General features: G+C 45.7%; 1 protein-coding gene across 2 annotated transcripts in view; it reads left to right on the forward strand.

Moving 5' to 3' along the window:
* Nucleotides 1–350: 350 nt before the first annotated feature.
* Nucleotides 351–15496, forward strand: part of Ak5 (adenylate kinase 5) — a 193558-nt gene continuing 178412 nt past the window's right edge. Inside the window, exons 1-5 of one of the 2 annotated variants that reach the window (XM_055614277.1) lie at nt 351–524; nt 8352–8538; nt 12073–12240; nt 13512–13681; nt 13768–13881. In XM_055614277.1, the coding sequence (XP_055470252.1) occupies nt 465–524; nt 8352–8538; nt 12073–12240; nt 13512–13681; nt 13768–13881 (699 nt within the window). In that variant the 5' untranslated portion in view covers nt 351–464. The remainder of the gene's footprint in view (nt 525–8351; nt 8539–12072; nt 12241–13511; nt 13682–13767; nt 13882–15496) is intronic. The other variant, XM_055614278.1, reaches the window with a different exon arrangement.

Genomic DNA, 15496 nt, shown 5'->3' on the forward strand with positions numbered 1-15496 from the left:
GTGTGTGTGTGTGTGTGTGTGTGTGTGTGTGTGTGTGTGTGTGTGTGAAAATGCATCCGGTTCCAATTGGCCGTTCCTCGGCTCCCAGGTGCCGTGGCCGCGTGGCGGGCTGGGGAATGACTGCAGCCCGCGCATCCCCACCCCCGCGCCCCGCGCCTGCCCGCACAGCGTGACCGGCGGCCGCTGCAGCGGGCTGGGTTGGCGGCGGCTGGTGGCGTCGGCCGCGCGGTCCTCCTCCGCGCTCCTCCCCTGGCGCTCGCGCTCCCTGCGCCCCGGGAGCCCGGCTGCTCGCTGCCGGCGAGGGGACCCGCGCGGACGCGGGGCGACGGGAGCGCGGGCGGCGCCGCTGCCCGGGAGCCGCCGAGGGGACCCTGGCCTGCGCGCATCCAAGTGAGGGCTGCGCCCTGCCGGCCCCAGCCTCGGGAGCGTCCCCGCCTGCGCCCCACGGCACGCGCGGCACAGCCATGAACACCAACGACGCCAAGGAGTACCTGGCCCGAAGGGACATTCCTCAGCTTTTCGAGGTGAGAGGCCGGGTGGCCCAAGGGTCCTCCGGGTCACCCCCGCGGCCGGGGCACCTAACGAAGGCGCTTGCGGAAGCGCGCTGTCCCTCTCCCTAGACAAGCCGCCGTTCCTGCGGGTTGCTAGGTCCCTTCCAAATGCGGGATTCGAAACCCGTGTCTCGGGATCAAGTTTCCCTCCTGGCTCCGGGCTTCTGGATGCAGGCTGCCCCCGGCGCATCCCTCCAAGGTGGGCACCCAGAGCCGACCGCGGACCGTGGCCTGGCAGCACCCTCCGGGGCTAAGGGTCAAGCCAGGTGAGAGCGCTGTCGCCCACATGGAGCCAGGACAGGAAACTGTGGGTTCCAGAGCCCTAACCACTCCAGGCGCCAAGCGCTGGGTCCCTTGCTGGGGAGAGGAAGCATGGACAAGGCGATTCTCCCGGGGTGGTGTGGGGGGCGGCTTGAGGAGAGGGAGAAAAAACCCACACAGACACACAGGCACACACACACACAGGCACACACACACAGGCACAGGCACACACACACAGGCGCGCGCGCACACAGACACACACACACACACACACCGCGACCTATCAAGCGCGGCGCTGTCCCTGGGCGGGGGAAGCCTGGTGGCCAGTCTGAACTCCCGAGCGCAGGGAAGGTTCTCCCCGCGCCGCTCCGGCTGCGGCCCCAGCCCTCCCGCCCACCTACCGACCGAGCGCGACTGGGAGCGGCCAGGCAGACGCGGCTCCTGTTGCTAGCGTGTGTCCGTTCCAGCGACAGGGGGATGCCTGAACATTCGAGGAACCTGAGGAGGGAAGCTTGAGGTACGACCCGAAGGTACCCTGCTCGAACCACAGCTGTCTTCCCAGAGTGAAGTCCGGATTCCTGGTCTTCTCTCACATCCGCTTTTAAGACACCCCAAGACCCGAAGCGCTTTCGCTTAGATTATAAAGGAAATTTTTAAAATTTAAGAAGAACGATACCAATCCAAGCTTCACAGGATGAGCCCTGAAAAGCCTGCCTTCCATTTTAAAGGAAATGATAGACTAAGATAATAAACTGAAGGCCACACATTGTTCTTTTTCCTGCTTAGGGGATTTGTTCTGTTCAAAGAAAGTGCATCTCTTAAGAAAATAATTTTTTTGCAATAATTCCTCCCAAAACTGTGATTAACACGGGACGCCATAATTATAGCTTTGAGAGGTTGTTGTTTTTTTTTTTTTTCTGTTTTGTAAATATGGAAATGGGAGTTGAAATGATTTTTAAATCATAAATGTTAATACTGAAATCAACTTTGTTTCTATGCTTCGGAAAGAATGATAGGTGCGTCAGTAGGAGAGCCACCTGACTGCAAAATGGGGGAGTTGTTTCTCTTCGGTGGTGCCAGGTAACCTACAGAGAACCCGGGTGACCCGGGTACAGAACTCTCCAGTGCGTGCAGATAAGCTAGGCCGGCGGTTGTCTAGACTTCAGGCTCCATCGGCTCTTCGGAATATGAATGGGATGTCTCCGAAGAGTGCAGCTCTCAGAAGCCAGTCAGCTTGCTCACCTGAGGCACTGGGGCAGTGTACCAAGACTGAGTTCCCTGCACAAAGACCCCAAGGTTCCATGCGAACCATGGAGGAATCTGCTGTGCACACCTCCGAGGGAAGCATGACGGTCCATGTGATGGACCACAAAACTCAAACACCTCAGGTTTCTAAAACAGATTTTTCTGCGCCAGATCCAAGTTGTTCTAAATAGATAAAGTTTAACCAAGTGGCTGACAAAAAGTTACAGATAGTGCGTGCCATTACGAGTCAAGGTAACAAACAGATAACTGAAACTAGGTGTCACCAAAAACACCTCCGTATGTAATGCAACTTCTTAAATTTCTTTGGGTGGTATAGGGTATCTACTAGGCTCAGAGTTGAAAAATATTTCCACGTCAAAATTAAATTAAGAAACAAAACAAAACACTTTCCTCTGTTCTCTCATGTCCCTAACTCTACCCAGCGTTGCAATGTGAGTACCGATCTTGGACCTCAGAGCAAAGACTTGGCAATTCCTTTGAATACTGTCAAAAGTCTGATTAGATTATTCACATTTTCAGAGGATTAACTTAGAAAAAAAAAAAAACCATCTACTGCTTATCTTCACTCCTGGGGACAGATGGCTATTAGGGGGGAAAAAAGAACTTAAATTATCAGTGAAAGAGTGGGGCTACTCACCGTCCCCTTTAAAAAATCAATGCCCTTCGGGGAATCAGTTTTATTTAGGGAGACTTGAAAGGTCTGTCTTCCACTCAACTTTCATTGCCTACACCCACCCAACTTAAACTTTAGGAAAAGATAAAATTAAGAGAGCTGGATTTTAAGTACTAATATTGTGGTTGAAATATATATGGGGTACAGAGAATCTGGTGCTTTTGTAAGATATACAAAAATGATTATATGAGTTTCCATGAGAAACTGGCTTGGAGTCCTGAACCTAAGACCACCTGGGTGATAAGCTTGAGAAAGACATTAATATCTCTGACCCGGAAAATAGAGGTAGCGATGCCCAAAAGGCTGAGTGCACACACAAGTGAGCACACACACACAGAGTTCATGTGAGACAAAGAACCTCGTGTGTTGAAGCAGCTGCTTCTGGCCCAGTGAAGAACAGGAGTGTGGGAAGCTAACCTGCCTCACAGAAATAGGATGCCGCCTTCTCTGCTCCCTTAGCAGCTGAGCTCATCTGATGGAGCTCAGCACCCAAACCCACTCCATTTAGTGTCTCAGAAAACAAACGCACCTAGGAAAAATTGCCTGCCATTTGGGGAAAGTGGGACAATACTAATTTCAAAATTAAAAGCTATGTTCAAGTTTGGCAGCCTTCCCAAGGCTGAGTACTTTATACGCTAGTAATGTATATGTGAGACTAATTTACTCTTTTTCCATGAAACATTCTAAAGGAAAACATTTTGCACTTCAGACCAGTTCCCTAGAGTCAACATTTTCAAAGGTGTGGAATTCTGGAAACTAACATGTACTAGTTACACAGCAGGAATGGTTACACTGGCAAGGAAATCCTCCAAAGGAGGTAAGAAGGAAACGCAGGTTCAAGCTTCGGAAGTCTGATGCCAAGTGGTTTGTTTATTTATTTATTTGTTTGTTTCATATCTAAACACAATAAAACTTTGGGGAAAAAGCTTCCTCATGACAATTATCACAAGGCTTCAGGCGTGGTTACATCCTTTTTTCTTTAGCAAAGCACCTGTGATCTTTTCCACAGGAATGAGTCTGTTGACTGAGACAGCACTCTCAAGACAAGGGCCTAGGGAGGAAGGGCATGAAGTAAGCACAGGGATGGCTTCCAGTGGCTGAGAAACAACACTCAGGATTCTAGGGAAGGGCAGTTCCAAAGACTAGCAAAAGATCACCCGTTGATCAAAAAGCCTTCGCCAGCCTCCTGGGTGAACAGGTGCTGCTTCTTCCATGCGTCTAACAGTTCTGGTTTCTCCAGTGCTTATCTGTGAGCATATGGACCTCTTGTCCTCTACAAGGCATCATTAACTAAAAACACATAACTCTGTATCCTCTATAATCTTAATAGATACTATAGATTCGCTGCACATCAATCAGCATTTTAAAAATCTCTGATCTTAAAGTTCTAAATTTGTTTTTATTTTTAAGTGTGTGTGTGTGTGCACATGAATGTAGTGCCTGTAGAGGCCAAAGCTGTCAGATGCCCTGGAGCTGGAATAGGCAGTTGTAAGTTGCCTGATGTGGGTTTTGGAAACTAAACTTGGAGCCCCTACATGAGCCACGAAGCCGTCTTAACCACTGAGCCATCTTTCCAGCCCCTGACTTCAATTTTGAGTCTCACTTAAGTGTGAGTTTGGAAATTATCTTTTAGTCCTAATCATGAAACTCCAACATGTATGTACCACACACCAGGGAAGACGGTATCAGGTGCTTGACACTAAACAGCAAGTGGGCCCTACTCTGTTCTGATGAAATCATATAGTTCAAGAGACAGGCACACAAATCAATGTTCCAGTGTAAATGTCAAGGGTGGTGTTTCACACTGAGTCTCATAGGAACACGACAAGCCTGGGTGTGCAGAAAAGGCTTTGTGATAATTACCATGATGATAAAAACTAAAGCCAACATTTGTTGAGCATGTGTTACCTATGAAACACTTAATAGGCAATATATAAATACTTTTTTAATCTTTAAAGTTAAACCCACTTCACAACAGAGCTAAGGCTTAGAGACTTTAGTAAAGACAGGACAAAACTTTAGGGGCACTTGATCTTGTTCTGATGGCACTCTTCTGTATTAAAGTGCACAGTTTCCTTGCTATTTGAAAGGAACAGAATGCCGAGCTGCAAACTCACTGGTAATGGGTGTTGATTTGAGCCTTGAATCCTCAGGTGGAACTCTATGAGTTCAAGACCAGCCTGGACTACATAGTGAGTTGTAGGCTAGCCTACATAGAAATGGCTTGTCTCAAAAAACTAAAAACAAACAAAGCACAAGTACCTAGTTCAAAAGTTAAGGGATTATCCTAAATCCTCAATCAAATCACAGTTGAGTTGTAGAGGGATTTTAAAATCCAGCACAGTGGTACTCTACCTGGAATACAGACACACCCTCAGCACACACCTTTAATCCCTCTGACCTGAATACAGACATACTCTTAGTACACACCTTTAATCCCAAACAATAAAGGGAAAGTTAGTTTGTAGAAGGAAGCACCGCTTTGAGTGACAGACAAAGTGATGAATCAGAAAAAGAATTGACAGAATAAGATATGCCCAACTCTCAAAAGAACAGAGAGAAAAGGGAAGCTACTTGAGGGAGAGAGACAGACAAGGAGAGAGAGAGAGAGAGAGAAGGAGAGAGAAAGAAGGCACTTTTACCGAGAGTGGTTACAAAGAGAGAACTAGCTAATCACAGGTAAAGACAAAGTCAGACATTGAGAAGGAGCCAGAAGATTAGAACAGGTTGCTAGAGTTAGTCTGGTGCCAAGCAGAACAATTCAGTCAGAGGCCTAAAGAGAAGCCAGATTGAATCAGTCAGCTAGGAGAGAAGTTTGAGCCAGACAGCTCAGTTGAACCAGCCAGCCAGGGTTCAAAAAAGAGCTAAAGAGGGTGAGCTTATTCAGTAGTAGGTCTCAGAGGCTGAAAACATTCTAGGCCTAGATTAGATTGTGCGGAGGCTAGAAGCTCCCAAGATTAGGCTTAGGTGAGCAGATGGAAGCAGCAAACCTCCAAGACAACAATTACAACAGGTGAATAAAAGTTACTCAAAAGTAACTTTGTACATAGTTTCAATTCACGTTGATTACCAAAGGAAGTTCAAGAACAGAAAGAGCAGTGCCAGGTATCACTGTACCAGTTGCTTAAAATTATACTATACAGCCATAGCAACAAGAACAGCATGATAAAGGCATAGCAACGGACACACAGAGCAATGTAACAGAATGAGGGCCTGTAAATAAACTCAAGAAGTTACAGACACCCAATTTTTGGCAAAGGTGCCAAAAATAAATGTTTGAGAATATACAGCCCATTTAACAAATGGTACTGAGAAAGCTAGGTATTCACATACAGAATGAAACTAAATCTGTATCTCTCACCTTGTAAAAGTAGATCAAAGTTCAAACATAAGACCTGAAACGTTGAAACAGCTACAGGAAAATAGGGAAGATACATCAAGAACTAGGCACAGGCAAAAGCTTTCTGGGGAAAAAAAATCAGTAGTTCCAGAAATACCAGCAAAACTGACAGACAGGTTTACATGAACTTCAGAAGTTTCAGTAAGGCAAAGGAAGCATAGAGTAAAGATACAGAATGGAGAACAATTTGCCAGCTATACATCTAACAAGGGGTCAACATGTAGGGTATATGAAGAATCATAAAATTAAGCATCAGCAAAGCAAATTGTTCAAAGAATAGAGGTTTCAGAAAAGAAGTTCAAATGGCAAAAGAAAGTAAAGAAAAAGATGGTCAACACCCTTGACCAACTGACATTTCGCTTCCCTTGGTCAGAAAGGCTGTTGTAAAGAAATGGAGCAAGTGCTGGGGAAGACTCAGGGAGACACGGGGGAGTACCTTATGTGCTCCTTGTGGGATGTAGCCACTGTGGGGACAGAATGGAGGTGCCCCAAAAAGGGCTGAAGATCCAGCTCATCTGCACAGTGCCTGTCCCAAGTGCAGGAGAGCCAAGTCAGGCACTGCAGAAAGACATAGCGGTGCACGTGTGCAACCCTATCACCATGGAGGCAGGGCCACGAGAATCAGATGATCAAGGTCATCCTCAATTACATAGCAAGTTCAAAGCCAGCTAAGGTTACATGAGACCCTGTCTCAAAAACACCAGTGTTAAAATCCTATGCCTGCCCTTTGACTCCAAACTACTTCTGGGCAAAGGAATCTAAGCCTACCATACATATAAATGCCCAAGCAGCCAGATTTCCTGTGGTGCTATCCACTATAGCTAAGATGCAGCCTCAGCGTAGAGGACAGGCAAGCACAACATGGAAAGGAGAGGGATTGTTTTAAGCTTCTACAGGTAACAGCCCATCCCTGGAGGATTCAGGACAGTTGCTCAGGCAGAAACAAAAGCAAATGCCATAGATGGATGCAGCTTCCCAACTCACTTCCTGCTTACCTAGCTTTCTTATGCATCCCAGCCTTGCCTGCCTAGGCATGGTTCCGCCCACAGTGGTGTGCTCGCCCACATCAATCAGCAGTGGAGGTATCCCACTAACATAGCCTCAGGCCAACCTAGTCTAGGAAATGTTTCAACTGAGACTCAGATGATTCTGGGCTGTGTCAAACTGACAGCCAAAGATCTAAGACTGATGCTGATCAATGGATGGATAAAAATAAATGTGGCATATATACACAATGGAGTTTTGCAGAAGAAGAAAATTAAATCATTTTCAGGGACATAGGAGATGTGATTGGAACTGGAAACCATGTTAAGTGAAGTAAGCCAGGCCTAAAAGACAAATATCATGAGCTTTGTCTAATGTAAAAGACCTAGATTTAAACAAACAAACAAGCAAATGGCATCAAAATAGCAGGGGGCTGTTTGTGGAGAGGAAGTTGACTAGCAGAAGAGAGGAGGTGGAGGAAATGGCCAATATGCATGTTTTGTCTTGTGGATGGACTCTAACTCTACATACAAATATGTATGGCATGACAGCTGAGTAGGGACCTTTTGGGGGTAAAAGGGGAGCAGTAGAAAGGGAACAAGAGAGGAGGACGGGCTGCAAATGTGAGCAAAACACAATGAGACACATACAGGTAAGAAAACATGGTTATGACATCTATTATTCTCTGTAATGGACAAAAAATGAAAAGACTGAAGACAAGCTGGAATTTAGATATGAGGCCTAACGATGTTTTAACAGAGATCACGTGTGCTGGTGGGTGTGTGAACTTGACGCAAGCGCAGGTCACCTAGGAAGAAGGAGCCTTCAGTAGAGAAAAGGCCTTTGTCAGATGGGCCCACAAGCAAGTCTGCAAGGCATTTTCTTTATTAGTAATTGATGGGAGGCCTCTGCTCACTGTGGGTGGGGCCATCTGTGAGTAAGTGGTCCCAGAGTAGATAAGAAAAATGGGAAGAAGAAGCCGTGAGGGCCGGCCAGCATTCTTCCCTGGCCTCTGCTCCAGTTCCTGCCTCCAGGCCCCTGCCGGAGTCCCTGCCCCGACTTCCCTCAGTGATGCTCTGTGATGTGGGAGTGTAAGCCAAATAAACCCTTTCCTCCCCATGCTTTTGATCACGATTTTTATCACAGCAATAGAAAGCAAACTAGGACATGGTGTCAAAATAGATTGTATTTGTACCTTTATGTGTGTGTATTCCAGAGCCTTCTGAATGGCTTGATGTGTTCCAAGCCAGAAGACCCCATAGAGTACTTGGAAAGCTGTTTACAGAAAGTCAAGGAGCTAGGAGGCTGTGACAAGGTGAAGTGGGACACATTTGTCAGCCAGGAAAAGAAGACGCTACCGCCACTAAATGGAGGCCAGTCACGGAGGTCCTTCCTCCGAAATGGTAATGTGCACAGAATGACAGCCATTTCACCAGAGGGCAGCCCTCTTTAAAGTACAGCAAGCAGACTGGAAAGAATGCTTTGAATGATTGGATTTATAAGTGTTTTGGAAGAATTTATCTTTTTCTGCTACTAATTCTAATCACCCACGATAAGGGGAAGAAAGCAACACACTATTGCCTGGCAATTTTCTGTAAATTTAATGAAAGTTTATATTACCAAATTCATTATTTTGCAACATAAATTACATTTAAGAACCATGGCTTTATTTTTAAAATTGCAAATAGGCTTTTCCCAAATACACAGTAGAAAGCAGATAAGATTAGTAGTTATTATATAACAACCCAACTTTTTTATTAGTTTATTAGTTGGCTTGCTAATATTGCTTGCAAGTACAGAGTACATAGTGTGTTTTCATGTTTATAAGGGTTAGATTTGTTAGATTTGTCATTTGTCATTCTGTGTCAAAGACACAGAAACAAACTTGCTGACTATGTCAGAACAGTTGAGAAGTGAAAGCTGTAGCGTGTTGGAGCAGACTCACAGTTTTCCAGTCTTGTTTTAAAATGTGTGTTTGTCAAAACTCATGGGCCAGTCAGCCCTCTTGGCTGGAGGAAGTTGTGAGTATAACAGCATGTAAATGCACAATTAGTTCTGATCAAGGGAAGCTAAACTAATTTTTTTTAATGGCAAGACAATTATATTTAAACTATGTTCAAAAATTGTTCTGCAGTGAGGTTGGAAAAGATGCTCAGTGGTTGAGACTGCTGCCTAGTCTTCCAGAGGACCTGGCTTCAGTTCCTGGCACTCATGACTGGTTGCTCACAATTGCTGGTACTTCCAGCTCCATGGGATCTACTGCCCTCTTCTGGCCTCTTCAGCCACCTGCACTCACTGTGCATACCCCACATAGAGACACACACATGAATAAATAAGATAAAATCTAAAAATATTGTCTCACAAGAGTTTCAGACGCACCAAGAAGTGGAAACAAATGTCCTTTGAAGTAAATATAAGGAGGAAATAACACTTATTTTGTGTGGCTTCATCAGTCATGGCCCAGTTAGAGTTTATTTGAATGTGATGTGGGAAAGTCATGGTGTGCTAATTTTTTTAAAGCTCAGTAAGAGAAAAGTAGAAATAGTACTCCCTCAAAGATGCTTCCAGAGAGGGAAACATCTTTCCTTGTCCACAAAGAAGAAAGGAGTCATGTGGTGCCAATTATATTTTTATTAATCCTCAGACAGACCTTTCTACAGACAGTGCTCAAGAAAATATTACACCTTGTTGCCCTGTACTTGGAATATATGCTAGGAAAATACAAAATATTTTTCTAAATTCATTTATCTTTTAATTGCATATTTTGTTTCATAATGTGATTTATATTTTGTCGTGTGTACTTTTTGCTGTTCATCTTTTTGTTTGTTTGTTTGTTTGTTTGTTTGTTTGTTTTAAAATGCTGAGGCTGTGGACTCAGGACCTCATACAAGGAAGAAAAGCATTCTAGCACCTGAGCTGTAGCCCTACCCCTTCCCAGATACAAACTGTACTTGGCGGAATAGGTAGTTACATTCAAGAAAACTGCTAACTGCAATGAACTTAAATATTTATAGAAACAGAATGACTCATGAATTTCTGCGATCATATTGACAAAGGCATACTAACATACAACTATCTTGAGAAATTGTTCTATGACATCAGATAGTTTCATCATCTAAACAAATCCCTTTCCTAAATGAAAATACCATAAAGCAAAGGCAAATGATTGGTAGACATATCTTTAAATTATTTCATTTTAAGGCAGAGCTGGTTACTATGGCCAGTGCCGCTCCTTAGACAGCCTTTCCCCAAAATACTGCCATCTCAAGACTCCTTTATTGCAATCCAGTCCAGTAAGTCAGAGATCAAATGATCCCCATGTTTTATGTCAATAGAGAGTGGGAAGTTCCAAATGATGAGCACCTTGGAGATAGAGCACTGTTCCGTGCTTAGATACTTTATCAACCACTGAGCTCCCTCGTGGGAAGCCAGGTGGATGCCCACCTCCTGCACTGGTCGTTTGGAAGTTAGGGTTCTCTTTGGTCCCTGAGTGACATTACAGCACTAGGATGAGAAGAGAAGAAGCCATGAGCTGTATACTGACAATGACAGGCACCGTCTGTCTGTCTGGGGCTTGCCAGCTCTGTCTTCTGGACCACTGGCACATGTGTGGTTTCTATTTCAGCTCTTCATTTGAGTGTTGCCCGTGCCAGCCAGGATCTACTGCCTGTGTTCCATCATCTGTGTTTGTTCTCTAATTTCCTGTTCTGCAAATCCCTTCTTACATCACCAGCCCAACAGATAGATTTACCCATTCCTTGATCTACTGTGGCAGCTACCAGAGAATACTTGAACCACAGCTCTTCTGCCTGGTGGGCATATGGCTGTCGATTTAAAACACACACACACACACTAGTATGACTCTAGAACTGAGAAGACAGTTAGAGCTTAGCCTACTACTAAAGTCACCCTCCACTTACAGACACACCTGGAAGCAAAGGGCAAATGCTTGTTGCTAGTGTAGATATAAATTTAAATCTTCATATTTACATTGTCAGTCAGCAAAATTAAAGATACTTGCCTTGGTTACTGTTCTACTGCTTTGAAGAGACACCATAGCCAAGGCAATTCTTATAAAAATAAAGCATCTAATCATTAATTTTGGGGATTGCTTACAGTTTCAGAGGACTAGTCCATTCTTATCATGACGTGGAGCATGGCGGCAGGGGAGCACGGTGCTGAGGGAGGAGCTGAGAACTGTACATCCTGATTCCCAGGCAGCAGGCAGAGAGAGAGACTGGAGGCGACTTTTGAAACCTCAGTGCCCAGACCCAGTGACAGTCCTTCCCAAACACAGGCAGACCTGCTAACCCTTTCAAACAGATCAACTGGGGACTAAGCGCGCAAACACATAAGCCGATGGGGTCATGCTCCTTCAAACCACCGCAATATCAGACACCGACAAACCAGACTGTAACAATGCCAAGAGGTACCGCAAGGTAGACATTTGATCTCTATGACACTAACTGTTCTACTGGGCCCCCAGGTTGAGGGCACCCCTCTGCTGGTGGAGCAAACAGTATATTCCACACAGGCACTGAATCCCTGGGCAGCTGGCTGAGGCTATGTTCTCAAATTTCAGACTACCATGGCAGAGGCTATGGAGTAAAATGAAGCCAGGCCTAAGAAAGTTATTCTTTTTCAATGCAGGCGGCCCAGTGTAGCCATCTCTCTGTAGCAATAAAGTTTTCTTAGAACACTGGCCCCTCATTCACTTATGTACTGTCGGCCATGGCCATGCTACCACGGGCGCTCAGTATGAGACGACGTGGCTCTAAAAGCACAAAATACTGGTTTTCTACCCCTTTTAAGAAAATGTTCGCTGACCACTAAGGAAGCTTCCTTAGCACACTCTCTTGTACTAATTGGTCAGCTGTGAAAAGTGTTTCGCTGTGCCTTCCCCACCCCCTTTTCAAAATTATTTTACTCTTTTTCAGTACTGCCTGAAAATTCAAACTTTCCGTACCGACGGTACGACCGGCTTCCTCCCATCCACCAGTTCTCCATAGAAAGCGACACAGACCTGTCAGAGACAGCAGAGCTGATAGAAGAGTACGAGGTCTTCGACCCAACTCGCCCTCGGCCCAAAATCATTCTCGTCATAGGTATGGCAACAAGCTCCGAGGTTCTCCTCTGTTGCTTTGTTTGCAAATGTGTGCTTCAGAAATAATAACTAGCGGCATCTCTGCAAGTGTGATCTGGATAGTGACAGCCAACCAGAAACAAAGCTCCACGGGACAGCAAGTGGAGAGAGTTTAGAACAACTTCCAACAAGGTGGAATTCTAGTTCTACTGAACACTCACTCATGTCCTTAGATTTCCATTTCGACATCACAGTAATTCTCTACAACGAGAGAACTGAAAATAATGTCTTCAAGGTTTATGAATCTGTGGTTTTCTTCGTTCAAACTCTAATGCAGATAACTAGTCAGCTAGATGTTTTCTTTTTAAATGGGAGTTTGTTTGCTTTGATTGGCATATCAAAATTTTATTCCCTAGTAACCACCAAAGGAAAGTAAATAATAATGTATTGGAAGTTTTCATGAGTGCAGACTAGCACTTCCAGTAAGGAAGGCTTCGTCTCACTATCAAGCAAGTGTCAGAGAAGGGTGCTTTGTGCCACACTAACTTCTGATCAGTATGCAAAAGCAAAGATAAAAGCGCTGGGAACCTTGGGTTGAATACAGAATAGAAGCCCATGTCACAAGGAACAGATAGTGAGCGGGTTTTAGGCAAGGAAAGTAGTTTTTTTAAAGGTGTGTGTGTGTAGTGTTTGTGCTGTGTGTGTAAGCATGTGTGCTATGTGTATGCTGTGTATGGGACCATGTGTGGATATGTATTGTGTATGTGCTCATGTGTGTGTTCGTGTATTGTGTATGGGAGCATGAGTGTGTGCTTGCCGTGTATGGGAGCATGTGTGTGTACACAGACGATTGTGCATGTGTGTGGAGAACAGAAGTCAGTCTCAGGAGTCATCCCACAGAACCTGTCCACCTTGCTTTCTGCAAGAGTCTCTCTATGGCTCAAAGTTTGCCGGCGTGGGCTTGGCTGGCCAGAGAGCCCAGAGACCTTGCTGTCTGCCCAACCCCAGCCCTGAGATCACAAGTTTGTGCCACCACACCCAGATTTTTACATGGAGTCTGGGAATCCAACCTTATATAGCAGCGCTGCCCCAACTCAGCTGTCCCCCTAGCCACACTAAGTGTACATTTCATCATTTGCAAATTCTAACTTTCTCAAAAATCCGTGAACTCTTGGAGAGGCCTCTGAGTGTGCAGCGGTCTTGGTCTTTGTTCCAGTGCCACCACCTCCCAGTAGCTGTCACAGAGGAGTGTCTGTTTCAGAAGGTCACTGGTTTTCCTATTTTGAATGCCAGGTGGTCCAGGAAGCGGGAAGGGCACTCAGAGTCTGAAAATTGCAGAGCGCTATGGATTCCAGTACATCTCAGTGGGGGAGCTACTGAGGAAGAAAATCCACGGTGCCAGTAGCAACAGGAAGTGGAGTCTGATCGCCAAGATCATCACCAATGGCGAGCTGGCGCCACAGGTAGCACAGCATGGCTGTCTTTTTCCACATGGAGGATGGCTGCGCCTGCCGGGGGTACACTGTAGGTTTCTGTCTTTCTATTAAAGGAGACGACAATCACCGAGATAAAACAAAGACTGATGCAAATTCCGGATGAAGAAGGCATCGTTATTGACGGGTTCCCGAGAGATGTGGCCCAGGCTCTGTCTTTTGAGGACCAGGTAAGAATATCGCCTCCTTGGGTTTCATCAGCCTCTCTCTTCTCTCTTCTGTCGTTTCTTTTTTATCTGTCTGTCTGTCTGTCTGTCATCATCATCTTCACCAGCATGTGTGTGTGCATGCATGTTTCTGGGACTAGAACAAGGACCCTGCATGTGTCAGGCAAGCATTCTACCACTGAGTGATAGCCTAGTCTTATTATTAATTGATTTTTTAAAAAGTCCTACTTTTTATTTTTAAAAAAACGACAAAGACAAACAATGATTTCTTGGCAGCATTTCCGAATTCTGGTTTGAAACAGGCAAATCCATCAATGTGTCTTGGCAAAAGGTTTTTTTCCCCCTTGACAAATGTTTAAAAATTGAAGGCAACATCTGCCAAAAAAGAAAGATGAAAACTGATAACAGAATTCATTAATTTTATTTAAAAAGTGTAGATCCTTCTGAACTTTATTTCAAAATACTTTCTCTAAAATGCCTTTTCATGTTTAATTTAATGTGAAGTAAGTCTCAGTCAGTAAGGCCGAGGGATGGGCTGGGATCGCCCTATACTACCATCTTGGCCAGCTGAGGATGGCCTTTCCACTGCCCTGCTCCATCTTCTAACAGCGAGGGCTACCAGGAGAGAAAGAGCCCCCCCAGGGTGTGCTCCAACTCCAGAAGTCCCTGAGACTCCAAGAAAGTTTTCACAGCCTTGTCTCCAGCCCACCTCTCCTCCCCGGGTGTCACAAGGCAGGACTGGAAGTTGCTACCACGCTCTGGTCCTGAACCTTTCCCATGGTCAGCTCAGTAGGACGGACATTGGGAAGAGAGCAGGGAAGGTCTGAAGTCCCAGCTCAGAAAATGACACCCAGCACTTGTGCTCATTGGTGGTGTTGACACCAGCACTTATGCTCACTGGTGTTGAGAATTTGGCTATGGCATCTTTGTGGAGATGTCTGGGAAATGTGATGCACAGGGAGGGGCTGGGGGGACAGGGGCCTGCGACAACCTCATGGCTGTGAGAAGTCTGCGGCCTGTACTGATTTGTACCAGTTTGCTTGTCTGGCCAAGCAGAAGCAGGTCTGCCTCCTTCCTCCCACACAAGCACGCGGTCACTCAGGCACCCCGAGTGTGAGCCCAAAGCCCGGCACCTTGTGCAGGGACAGTCCTCGTCACTGGCTCCCGCTGTGGCTTCTCACACTTAGCTAACTACAGCCTTGAAGTCCAGTTCTCTTCCCTTCCCTAAAGAACTGGAGGTGCAAGCCTAGGTGAGGGAGAGTAGAGCCTCCGCTAAAAGGGGCGAAGTCTGGGGACACATGCTGATGTCACAGAAGGTAAGTAACCCTGTGGGTAGACCAGGGCTCCTGACCCTCACAGGAGGTTTCCAAGCCTCCCATTCTTGTCGACTGAACCCTTGATTGTCGTTGCCTCTGAGCTGCAGAAGAGGTTGGAGCTGACTTGTGTTTGCCCTGGAAAGTCATTTCCCTCAGTGAAATGACTTTACTGATGTGCTGACATGGGTCTGCTCGCACTTTCGCTAGTCAGTTATTTTGTTTGGTTATGCATTGCCAACATTGTGGTTTCTGTGGACAAGAGTCTAAATTACATCCTGATCTTGGAAGGGCATCGGCCTCTT

This window comes from Psammomys obesus, unplaced genomic scaffold (genome assembly GCF_907164565.1).
Source record: "Psammomys obesus unplaced genomic scaffold, mPsaObe1.curated_primary_1811, whole genome shotgun sequence".
NCBI classification, from domain to species: Eukaryota; Metazoa; Chordata; class Mammalia; order Rodentia; family Muridae; genus Psammomys; species Psammomys obesus.